Raw genomic sequence first — 13,062 nt, 5'->3', positions numbered from 1 at the left:
GAGATTTTAATCCAGGTAGTAAATAGGAAGAAACAGAAATTACTAGGTTGGAAACAAATTTTATATATGTGATAGGGCTAAAGAGAAAAACTGTTAGTAAAACTGTTACATAGGTCATGTTTTCTGTTCCCTACAACACAGCATACAAAAATGATCAGCATATTGAATATTAAGTAAATAGCAGTAACCTGTCCTTTGTTTACTGAGCACTTCTATGTTTTGCTTTGTTGTGTTTTTTTCTTTATGTATTTTGTCTCCAAACAGTCGCTGCTTAGCGAATGTACGGCCTCTCTTAGACTCTGGGACCATGGGCACCAAGGGGCACACGGAGATTATTGTACCTCAGTTGACTGAGTCTTACAGTAGTCACGTAAGTCAGTATATTAAATAAATGTCTGTCTTTTTATATCATAATTTTTATTTTCATGGAAGAATCAATAAATTTGACTTAGCTTTATCAATCTTGGTTTTAGCTCTGATGGGTTAGTATATATGTATATCTGCATGTTTAAACATGTTGAACATAGTTTTTTGGGTTTTGTTTTTTTTGTTTGTTTGTTTGTTTTGTTTTGTTTTTTTTGTTTTTTTTGTTTTTGTTTTTTTTTTTTTTTTTTTTTTTTTTTTTTGGCTTTTCAAGACTGGGTTTCTCTGTGTAGCCCTGGCTGTCCTGGAACTCACTCTGTAGACCAGGCTGGCTTCGAACTCAGAAATCCACCTGCCTCTGCCTCCCAAGTGCTGGGATTAAAGGCGTGTGCCAACACTGCAGGCTGAACATAGTTTTTTACATGTGTGTTCAGATGGTGGGAACACAACATATGTGTAGTGGCCCGAGTCCAATGTCCAGACTCTTCCTCTGTGGTATTCTATGATTTTTTTTTCTGACAGGGTCTCTCACTGAGCCTGAAAATATAGATTTGACTGAACTGGTTCTGTCTGTCTAGTGCTGGGATTATATGTCATAACCTCCACACCCACCTTTTATATGAGTGCTTGAGAACACACTTCGGTCTTCAGGCTCACATAACTAACATTATACATCTTCCCAGCCCCTCAATATAATAAAAAACAAAAGGAGTTTAAGTTTTCTAACTGCCGTAGAGTTGAAAATAGCTTTTAAAAGCAATTAAACTTTTTGACTAAAAATAGAACTGTCACCAGAGTCTTGGAATCATATCCATTTTCTGATCTTTTAGCTTTATTCTGTTAGATATAAGCTGGCATATAATAAAAGAGCACAAGTGTAATAAATGTGTAATCTTTTTATTAAGTTATTTACTTCCTTTACATCCTGATGGCATCTTTCCCTTCCCATTCTCCCAGCCCCTCTCTCTTACCTCCCCCAAAGCACTCTTTCTCCCCTTCTCTCAAAAAAGAGGAGGACCCCCCACCCATAGATATAGCCAGCCTTGGCATATCAAATTGCAGTAAGACTAGGTATATCTTAAATGTTTGTCCTCATTAAGAATTTATGTCCCTAGCATGCATTATTAAAAATATTTGTGAGGCCGGGCGGTGGTGGCACACGCCTTTAATCCCAGCACTTGGGAGGCAGAGGCAGGCAGATTTCTGAGTTCGAGGCCAGCCTGGTCTACAGAGTGAGTTCCAGGACAGCCAGGGCTATACAGAGAAACCCAGTCTTGAAAAGCCAAAAAAAAAAAAATTTGTGAAACCTAGTAAAAATATAAACCTGGTACCCATAAACGACCTGAAAAAAATCATTCTTCAATGGTTCAAGGAAGCAGTGTGTATATGTATGTGTATAGATAGTAAAATGTAACATTTTTATTCCATAAATGATTTTATAATATTGCTAAAGTTGAAACTATGGGTATTAGAAATAATTGTAGGCTGTATAATTTAAAATTGGACAATTCAAGTAAGATAATTGAAGTATATGATTTTTGTAAGTAATGGTGTCCCTTGATATAAAGGGTATATTTGATTTAGTAAAATTTTTAAATTTTTATTGTTTTCTTATTTTCTTTCATGAAATTCACTGACTGATATTTGTAATGACAATAATATAGTAGATTAAACTAAGGTTTGGTTAAAGTATTAAATAGGGAATCAACGATACACATGCTGCCATGGGAAGATTTTCACAGTAGAGGATCCTCTCATTCTACATTTGCTGAACTTCTTCCTATTTTTTTTATTTCCGACTCTTGTAAAACATAATTTAATAATCTTAACAGTGTTCCTCAGTGAATTATAAATAGTTACTTACTCATAAATCATCAAATTAGAGATCTCTTTCAGTAAAAAGGCATAAATTGAGTCATTTTTGGCTGAGTAAACCAGTAAGCTTAGGCTGTAAGTAAGCCCTCTAATAGACAAGGAGGTCTTCAGTGGAACTTCCACTAGTAAGACATTAGCCATTCCCCATCTAATGTATATATTTTCTAGTAAACTAGTAAGAGTCCTATTCCCAAATGCTTTACTTTATGGAGAATCTTTGGGAATACCAAGAACTTGCATATTAAGAATACTTAATCACTTCTCTAAGTTAGAAATGGTGTTATAAAATTTTACATGTCACCTGAATTTTTCTAGAAAAAAAAAACTTAATAATATATTGTGATTTGCCATTAGAACTTTCTGCCACATCACACAAGTACTCAGTGATAAAGAATGTTGAGATTTGTGATTTCATAGGACTTTGAACAGGTTAAATGTCCAAGAAGTTAACTGTTGCTTTATTACCTAAGATGACAGATATGAAAGTGTATAACAGGCCTTATGTTTAGACTAGTCAGACTCAAAATTTAGCCAGATAATTGGTTTTACTTTTTATTTTTCAACAGCGAGACCCCCCGGAAGAGGAAATACCATTTTGCACTCTAAAGTCCTTTCCAGCAGCTGTTGAACATACCATCCAGTGGGCAAGAGACAAGGTAAAAGATCTTCTTAGTGAATTTGTCTTCTCTAATTAGAAAAGGCAATATTGTAAGTACTAAACATATCTGAGACTTTTTCCCCTTTACAGTTTGAAAGTTCCTTCTCCCACAAGCCTTCACTGTTTAACAAATTTTGGCAAGCCTACCCTTCTGCAGAAGATGTCTTACAGGTAAAAGAATGCACTTTGCTGCATACCTGATACTTCTATCAGTATAATCTTATTTTCCAGTTACCTAAAAATAATAAAACCTTCCTGTTGAAATAGGGAGTAGTCAAAAACTTGATCACAGTGATACGTTTTACTGGGAATCTTGAAATTAGGTTGTAAATAGCCTGTTTTGTTTTGTGTTGTATTGTTTTGTTTTGTTTTAGCTTAATTGAACTGTATGTAAGTATCACTGACCTTCAAACATTAGGGTTCAACCAAATGAGGGTGTAATAATAATGATAAAATAGCAAAAGATAGAGAGTGTGGTAAATTCTTTGGGGAAAAAGTTAAGGTCAATTCAAGAGAAAACAATCATGACTGGACTACAATAAGGCCAACTTCAAAGATAATTGCTTTTACATTTTATCATATACAACTAAAAAGGTCGATTTATTTATTTATTTATTTATTTATTTATTTATTTATTTATTTGGTTTTTCAAGATAGGGTTTCTCTGTATAGCCCTAGCTGTCCTAGAACTCACTCTGTAGACCAGTCTAGCCTCGAACTCAGAAATCCACCTGCCTCTGCCTCCCAAGTGCTGGTACTAAAGGTGTACACCACCACTGCCCGGCTGGTCAATTTTTTATTAACTATTACTCCTAGACCTCTGTATACTAAGGACCTTTTTGATACACATACGAAACCATGAAAATATGTCTTGAATTAAGGAACTTCAAATCTGGGAGCGGGAAATGCCTCATCAGTTAGGAGCACTGGCTGCTCTTCCAGACGACCCAGGTTCAATTGCTGGCACCCACATGGCAGCTCATAGCTGTCTGTGACTCCAATACCAGGGGATCTGACACCCTCACACAGAGAGATATATACAATATAGGTAAAACACCAACGTGCACAAAATAAGAATAAATTTTTAAAAAAGAAAATAACTTAGTCTAAAATTTCAGTTACTATTCCCCTCATAATTTAAAGAAAGAATGAGAAAAGTGCTTAAGCAGGAAAAAAAGAAAGAATTAAAATACTAAGTCTGTTAGTCACTTTGGATCATCCTTTTGGAGTATGTTTGTGCTTGTAATCAAGTGTTTTATTTTTCTTTGTTTTCCTCTTATTCTAGAAGATACAAAATGGACAGAGTTTAGAAGGCTGTTTTCAAGTTATTAAGCTGCTTAGCAGAAGACCTAGAGTTTGGTCCCAGTGTGTAGAACTAGCAAGACTAAAGTTTGAAAAATACTTTAACCATAAGGTAAGTATACATTCTGAGACATTAAATGCTGGTCTGTCCATGGCTCATTTATTTATTACTAATGTCCCTGATTTAAAATATTTGTTCTTTTTCCTTCACCAAGCCTTTTAGAAATAAATAGTTAAATGAGAGTAAAGCCTAGGTATATGACTAAACAGTTACTGGCTTGACTTGTCAGCTGTGCACCTAACTGGCCCTACATGCCAAGTTGGGTTTTGGGTAGCTTTTGTCTCTAGGTAATATGGAGTACATTAATTCTGTAGTCTAAAGAAGTTTGTTCAGTGTAGAAACAAAAGACTGATAATTCAGATGGAATTTTTGTTCAGATTTTGCCTTTTGTAACCATAACACATAAATACATTTTATGTTTTCTCTTCAACTGAAAATCAAAAATAATTAAGACATATAGAATACAGTAGGCATCAAATAAATCCATATAAAGCGTTTAGAATAGGCCAAGGCACATATTCATTAATACTATCTGTTATTCTTACAGTCACATAACTAACAGACTGTATCCTATTCTGCCACAGGCTGGCCAGTCTGGCCCTCCCTCACCCACGGGGAAATGGTCTTGGTACAGGTGGGCAAGGCGTCAGCAAAGAAATAATGGCAGACACACCACAAGGAAGTGCAGGATCTAAATGTATTTTTCAAAAATGGCATCAGACTTTTACAGTCATTACAAAAGAGAAATGAAAAATCTGGCAGTTCAGTGGATGAAGTACATCTGAGGCCATCTAAAACACACTGGGTCTAAAACAACAGCTATCTCCTCTGGACTGCTGCAGCACCCCTGGGCTCCTGCAAGTGGGCCCTGCCGGAGTCCTGGGGGACTGCCGGTGAGCCAGCCAGGAGGGTAGAGACTTGAATCTCCTCGAGTCTCCATTGCTCTGCAGTTCTCTCTCTCTCTCTCTCTCTCTCTCTCTCTCTCTCTCCACACACACAGAGCTCAAGGTCCGCCCATCAAGGTAAAGGCCCACTATGCTAATCTTTTGGGCTAGTCAATGCCCTACCCCCCTCATTATCTCTTTGGTGGAGGTCAGAGAGCTACGTTTATATTGGGGGACACCTAGCATGAGACACTATAGCAAAGACATATCTGGGCTACCTCTGAGTTAGGGGTTGCAGGAGACAGCTTCCTTGAAGCTTTTGCTTCATAAACTGCTGTCACGCTATGTGTGCATGGCACTATACTTTTTTAATCCTTCCCTCAGGGTAGGGCAAAAGAACCAAGGAATGAACACCCTGACCCTAGCCCTTAACGTAATATCAGGGAAGAGGAAAAACACCCTGCCCCTGACTTGACCCCAAGACCAGAGCCAAGAAAAAGAATTCCACCAATCTCTGACCTTGCCCTAAATCTAAGGATTTTAGGCCACAAAATCCTACCAGTCCCTGAGTACTAAATCCCACCAGTCCCCGAGTTTGACCTAGAGTCTCACCACAGAATCTCACCAATCCCTAAGCCTGCTGCAAGATCAGGCCACCCTAGAAACCCCACCTCCCCAAGAAAGTATATAAGCCCGCCTTCTGCTCAGTACCCTGCTGCTTCTCTCCAGTTTACACTTAGGCCCTTACTCTATTAGGTTATCCTTAAAAGAAAAGGTCTTTGAGGATATACTTGTGTTTTCACTTTCTGTTTGGTTTTTACTCCTGTGCCTGGAGGTGGTGGCTCACACCTTTAATCCCAGCACTTGGGAGGCAGAGGCAGGCGGATTTCTGAGTTTGAGACCAGCCTGGAGTGAGTTCCAGGACAACCAGGGCTACACAAAGAAACCCTGTCTCGAAAAACCAAAAAAAAAAAAAAAAGGACTCCTTTCCTTACTATTCTACCTGTTTTAATCATAATTATCAGTGTGTTATAGTTCTGAGGGGAAAGGGATCCTGGCAGTTGGGTTCCAAGAAATACCACAAAGTCACACTGTACAACAAACCACAGGTAGATTTACTGGGAAAGACACAAGAGGGTGACTGACTGCTCAGAGAAGCAGCAAAGAATTGTGAAGGAGGAAGGCTTATATAGGGTTGCATGGGAGTGGGGTGAGGTGATTTTCAGGGTGGCCTGGGATTGGAGAGATTCTGTGGCCTGATCTTGGGCTTTTTGTCTGTAGAACAAAAGGCCTAGCCTCTAGACCCTCAAGCAACTTCTTTGTTTCTCTTAACTAAGTGTCTTCTGAACCATCTTCTATGATTGTGGGGTTTTGGGTTTTTTTTTTGTTTTTTTTTTTTTTTTATGTTGGTGTTTTATTTTTACTGTTACGCTTTTAATGATTTGTTTTGTAGAGAAGTGGAGTCTGTTCATGGCCATAGTGCTCTTGTGGAGGTCAAAAGACAAACAACAACAATCATTGCCTCCACCATGTGGGTCCTAGAGATCAAACTCAAGTTTTTATGCTTGGCAGCAAGTAGCTTTCCTGCTGAGCACCAGCCCTGTTTTAGTTGATGATATCATTATCATTATCATTATCATTATTATTATTATTATTACTACTACTACTACTACTACTACTATGTAAAAAGGAACCATGGAAATATAAGAAAATAGTATAATGGCCATATTCATCATTTTTGACCTTTCATCTCAGTTGAAGCATCGTCAGTTTGCAGATGTTTCATATTCCCACCCTCTTCCAAGCACATCTTAAGCATATAATTTTGAAATGCTAAATGCCATATATTTGTATTTATTTTTATATTTGTTGTAATGATTAACTCTTAGGTACAATGTGGTGTGTAAAATATTGTAGGAAAGACGTGAAATAATTCTAAAAAGACTATAATGATGTGGGCAGGACAGGAGGAAGCATAAACTGATTCATGGCTGACTACAAGACCCCACTGTGCATCTTTAAGACTTTCTTTTCTTTGATTTATGATGGAATTATGCAAATATGTGCTTAGCCGTTTTTTTAATTTCAGTGGTTTTTTTCTTCAGATAACAAAAAGGAGGGATTCTTTTTCATTCTTTTTTCTTTTAGGCTCTTCAGCTTCTTCACTGTTTTCCTCTTGACACACGATTAAAAGATGGCAGTGAGTATAACCATTGAGAAGAGATTATGATAGAAAATACTGGCTATGACCTATATTTATTGAAAACAATATTTTATTATTTTACTAGGTTTGTTTTGGCAGTCACCAAAAAGGCCGCCTTCTCCAATAAAATTTGACTTAAATGAACCTTTGTAAGTAAATGTGTATATTTTAACTGTAAACTTCTTAGTTACATACTGCAGGATCTCCAGTGTTAAATAGTTTAAGTCTCTTAATCTAAAAGTTAACAAGTCATTCTAGTCAGCACAGCCAGTCACATCCTTCCTACACAGATGTGCATCCGTTTATGTGTTAAATAAATTTATTGTTTGTAATATCTACTCCATAAAAAGCTAAGTCACCTACTTTTGCCTATAAGAAAGTAAAAAATGAAAATCCATGTTCTTAAAATAAATAAAGCTAAGATGCTTTATGTGGAAATGCAGTTAATATGACCTACCCACATTAATACAAGTAAGATTTTAGTTTGTGTCTGATTGAGTGCCTGGATCTATATACGTGCTTACTCTTAGCATACACTTAGGCCACCTTCACTAACCTGCCTTTCTACAGATAGCACTTTGCTTAATTTTCTCAGCTATTGCTTCCTTCAGAATTCAACTATATTATCCTAAATGGCCTTTCTAATATGACATACTCAGTTGTAATACAATTTTTTTGCTGTTTCAAATTTAATGTATACTCATTCATACCTGATACACATATATGTGTGTGTATATATATTTTTGTTTGTTTGTTTGTTTGTTTCTAAGACAGGGATTCTCTGTTTAGCTCTGGCTGTCCTGGAACTCACTCTGTAGACCAGGCTGGCCTCTAACTCAGAAATCCTCCTGCCTCTGCCTCCCAAGTGCTGGGATTAAAGGCGTGCACCACCACCACCTGGCTGATGCATATATTCTTATGAATTAAAATTACTTTCCCCCAAGTATTCTAATAGTTCTGCACATCACAGTATTCCTGGAGACTACTTGAATATAGTGTCTTAACATGTGTTTTTGTATCAAAACAACATTTGGTATTTCTTTCTGTTTTGTTTCAGTCTAGACAGGAATTTCATTGTCTTAAGTTTAAAAGGGATAAAATTCTGCAAAACAATTGAAATGTAGTTCTTAAGTGTTATTATGAAGGCTGTATTTCCTACCGACTTAAATAGCTTCTTTAAAACTGCCATTCAAACTGCTTTATTTTTTATTTCATTTCAAAAGGCACCTCAGTTTTCTTCAGAGTGCTGCAAAACTATATGCTACAGTCTATTGCATTCCGTTTTCAGAAAAGGTAAGATATTCTCCAGGCTCTGTCAGGTATAAATGCGTATACCTTAAATTTGAAACAGCAAAAAATTTTTGCTAAAAATGGGTATGTCATATTAGAAAGGCCATTTAGGATAATATAGTTGAATTCTGAAGGAAGCAATAGCTGAGAAAATTAAGCAAAGTGCTATCTGTAGAAAGGCATATTAGTGAAGGTCCTTCAAACCTAAGTTGATTTAGTTGGTGGCATCAAAATTTGTGTTTAGATTGTTAAAATCATTCAGTCTCTTGTTTGTGTATTTGTTTGAGACATGAGCTAGAACTTGCCTTGAGCTCCAGATCCTCCTGCTTTTACCTCCTAAGTGCTCAGATCATAGGCATGCACCTTCATGCCCAGCTAAAATCATTCTTTTGGATTAAAAAAGAAAAATCTTTTATTTTGTTGTGTTACTGTCCATTCTATTGGCAGAAGTTGTCTGCTCATTACATTTGCAGTGCTGGTAAATAGAAAGCTAATTTTTCTTTCTGAATTCAAATGTTGAAATAATATTTGTGAAATCAATCATACTTAAGTAATAAAAATATTTATAGCTTTTTTTTACTTTTTTCTGTTATTCTACTTACTCTAAATTAGAAGTCAAAATGAGACATTTCATAGTAATTAAAAAATACTTCATAGAGATAGATGCTCTTCACATAAGTTTTCTCCTTCAATGTTTACTTTCATACATTCCCAGAAGTCTGAAAGTGTTGTCCTGTTTTAATTTTTACGCCCTTAGAGTCATACTCATTCTGTGAGACATCATCTTTTGAGTCCCACCTAATAAGTTTCATATAGTTTTGAGAGACAGCACATGTGCATAGCTTAGGTTTCTCCTTAAATGCATATCAGAGTTAAATAAATTCTGCCTTCAAGTAAACTGGTTAGAGAAATATAAAAAGAAAAGGTTGTAGTTTTTTGTTGTTTTCTTTTTTAAGATAGGTTTTTACTTAGTATATAGGTAAACCCAACAAGAGTACCTTCAAACTCATGATTCGTCCATTTCAGCCTCTTAACTGTTGAGATTATAAACATATGCCCCAAATCTAAATCTGTATTTAGCATAGCTATGCCTGTTATAGATTAATCTTTCTTGGAAATAAAATATCATATAAAGGTCTAGGAAAAACTAATAGTGTTCAGTCTTGTGTTGCAAGTCTTAACTAATCTCAAAAGTGGTATGTACTGGCTGGTTTTGTGTGTCAACTTGACACAGGCTGGAGTTATCACAGAGAAGGGAGCTTCAGTTGGGGAAGTGCCTCCATGAGATCCAGCTGTGGGGCATTTTCTCAATTAGTGATCAAGGGGGGTAGGGCTCCTTGTGGGTAGTGCCATCCCTGGGCTGGAAGTCTTGGGTTCTATAGGAGAGCAGGCTGAGCAAGCCAGGAGAGGCAAGCCAGTAAGGAACATCACTCCATGGCCTCTGCATCAGCTCCTGCTTCCTGACCTGCCTGAGTTACAGTCCTGACTTCCTCTGGTGATCAACAGCAATGTGGAAGTATAAGCTCAATAAACCCTTTCCTCCCCAACTTGCTTCTTGGTCATGATGTTTGTGCAGGAATGGAAACCCTGACTAAGACATGGTATGTCTCAGTTTTTCATAGGAGCTTCCTAATAGTAGATATGGGTGCAAGTTCATCTAGTTCAGCTTGAGCTATTATCATTTCTTGCTTCTCAATGTATGAATTTAACTAATTTGTCAAGTATAACATTCAGGAAAGCTAAAATTTTGGCACTGAGGAAATGAGGAGAAAATGGTCTCTTTTTTTTTTTAAATTAGCAGAAAAAACAGGATTTAAAATTTGGTAACTAATAAATCTTAATCCCAAGCTTCCTTTCCTCCAGTAGCTTTTTGGCTGATATTCTTTATGAAATGGAGATAAATGTTTCAAATGGATATAAATACACAGGTGATATGTTGTTTAATTAAGTTATGAATAGTTACCTATTTATTACTAAAAGTTACAAATAGTTAATGTTATAAAGTGACTTTTTTTAGAGTTAACTTTAGAGATTCAGAGTTCAAAGAAATGTGTTGATAAAATTAACTTATTTTATGAAACAGGACTTATCAGTGGATAGCCTCATGGACATTCTCTCAGAAGTTAAAATTCAGGAATTCAAACCTTCCAACAAGGTAAGATAGAAGTCTATTCACATAGCTAGTGGTTATTAAACTGCTGTTTATAACAAATCCTATTCTCAGCCTGAAGAATCCCAAGATTTTGCCCTTAGGGGTATGTTATTCCAAAGAGTGGAGATGGGCTGTAGAGAGAAATGCACCCAAAGTCTGCTCTAGCTGGCCTGCCACTTGGGCAGTTGCTAAGCAGGCAAAAGCATCTCCCAGCCTTAATTACAGAAGCCTGTCCTTACAACGGGTGGTGGGAAAAGAGGAGTAGCAGAGAATCCTGGTCGGTATTTCAAGAACACAGGCAGAAGAGGATTCAGAAGACAGATGACATGGAACTGGATCCTCTGTATACGTTGGTGTAGTACTGACAGAAGTTCTCAAGATTTGAAATTAAAAGGAGCTGTGAGAAAGACTGCTAGTTTCTTAGGTGAAGTAAGTTTAACCGTTTAGGATGAAGGTGAGAAGCTGAAAATAGAATGAGTATGCAGTAATTGAGAGCAGAGTAGAAAAGTCAATTAAATGATACAGAATTGCAAGACAACACTAAGGATTTATATATTGCTAGTATGTGTGATGTGTTCTACTATACATTGACATGACGTAGATGGAAAATAGATGCAAAATTGGTCTAATAATTATGCCCAGAAAATATCTTAGAAAGCACCAGAACCTGAGAAGTAGGCAGTGAAAATAGGAAGGTTTGAAGAAAAAAATAAATTTTATGTGCATAAAATATTTTTCTTTTCATAGACTTACTATATGCTATTCTTTATATACTCTAAAAACCAACCATGAAACAACCTTCCTCAAGGAAATGATACGCGTAGGCATCCTACATCTTTATTTCATAGAAAGGGACCTGTGTAGGCAGTGGATTAAGGACAAAATAGTGTCATTTTTATAAGAAGTGTTTCCAACCCGTATTTGTCTTTGGCAAAGCTCAGCTGAAGCCCAGGAAGCACCCAAGCTTTCTGGCTTGCACTGCTCTGCTGGTATAGCAGCTCAGGGCTAATAGGGTTCCCTGAGCAGTATAACGTTTTAATATAGACTGTTTTACAACTCCTTCCCATAGCTTATACTATAGGTTTAAGGCCAACATGCTTTTGTAGTTCTAGATGTGACAGCCAAGATGTTAGATATGATGGCAGGCAGAAGTTTCTATTTTATTGATTCTTTAATGCATCATAAATGTTTGATGTTTAATATCTCATAACATAATTTGGTAAATTTTTAAAATAAATAGTACTTTAACAATCATGGAAACATTCTTTAGTTTGAAAACATCTATTGATCCTGTGGACTGTCTACTGGGTAATTTAAAGATAAATCATTTGTGGTATATGCTTCACTAATGATGCTGTAGTTGGTATATGAAGGAAGATGTGTTCTTTAGAAAAGAACTACTCAGTAATTAGCAAGTACTTACAGGCCATATACATTTTGCAAGTATTTCCATTTTTTTCTGCATGTGATCAGCTACTTAGAACTATGCAATTTAAGTCTAATGTAGATTTGTCAAAGTCAAAACTGTTATTATCAACTTCATTTAAGTGTGGGATTTTAAGATATCTATCATATAAGCTGTTTAAAATAAAAAAATTTTCAAACTCCAGTAAAAAAAAAAAAAAATTGTTTTAGAAATGTTAGCGGTCTCTCGGTGAGCTAGGTGGAGCCAGGTTATAACATAAGCATGCCAGTATATGGAAATAGATAGTAAACAAAACATTAAAATCATATACTAAGCAAGAAATAAATTAGCCCATAATGATGAGTGATCAGAGGCATTGAGCAAATATTTCCTCTTATGATTTGATTAAATATGTAAATAAGGTCAAAATACTAGTCAAACAGATGTTAATAGTAATGTGTGATAATAGTAATGATGTGATAATAGTAATAAACATGTACACATATGTTTAAAGGTTGTTCAAACAGATGAAACTGCACGGAAACCAGACCATGTTCCTGTCTCTAGTGAAGATGAAAGGAATGCTGTTTTCCAACTAGAAAAGGTTCTTTCCTCTAACAAAGCTACAAAAAGTAAGAGGGGCTCTTTAAAATACCGTGGACTTACTTTCCTGAAGAGCCATATTGATAAGTTCATGGGAATAATGTTTAATCATAATAGCTAATTGAGTCATCATAAAGGTTTCTGGTTTTAACTATGACTAAATTCATCATTTTCTCCTTAGGTTGTTACCTTCAAGTTGTAAAAGTTAATGCTCCAAATTATATTAACTGTTATGTTGTAATTCTTACTGTTTTTATGCTTTAGAT

At 36.1% G+C, this 13,062-nt stretch overlaps 1 protein-coding gene across 1 annotated transcript in view; it reads left to right on the top strand.

Annotated features, from left to right (window-relative positions):
- The window catches only part of Uba6 (ubiquitin like modifier activating enzyme 6), a 69,225-nt gene that overhangs the window by 40,163 nt on the left and 16,000 nt on the right, over nucleotides 1-13,062 (top strand). Inside the window, exons 20-28 of the mRNA XM_031342910.1 lie at nucleotides 265-370; nucleotides 2,805-2,894; nucleotides 2,987-3,067; nucleotides 4,182-4,310; nucleotides 7,292-7,343; nucleotides 7,432-7,495; nucleotides 8,570-8,639; nucleotides 10,720-10,791; nucleotides 12,708-12,825. Coding sequence (XP_031198770.1) covers nucleotides 265-370; nucleotides 2,805-2,894; nucleotides 2,987-3,067; nucleotides 4,182-4,310; nucleotides 7,292-7,343; nucleotides 7,432-7,495; nucleotides 8,570-8,639; nucleotides 10,720-10,791; nucleotides 12,708-12,825 — 782 coding nt within the window. The remainder of the gene's footprint in view (nucleotides 1-264; nucleotides 371-2,804; nucleotides 2,895-2,986; nucleotides 3,068-4,181; nucleotides 4,311-7,291; nucleotides 7,344-7,431; nucleotides 7,496-8,569; nucleotides 8,640-10,719; nucleotides 10,792-12,707; nucleotides 12,826-13,062) is intronic.

The sequence above is a fragment of the Mastomys coucha genome, unplaced genomic scaffold, assembly GCF_008632895.1.
Source record: "Mastomys coucha isolate ucsf_1 unplaced genomic scaffold, UCSF_Mcou_1 pScaffold22, whole genome shotgun sequence".
In the NCBI taxonomy this organism is placed as follows: domain Eukaryota; kingdom Metazoa; phylum Chordata; class Mammalia; order Rodentia; family Muridae; genus Mastomys; species Mastomys coucha.
Note: the sequence above shows the minus strand (reverse complement) of the source record. Positions and strands in the feature narration are given on the sequence as shown.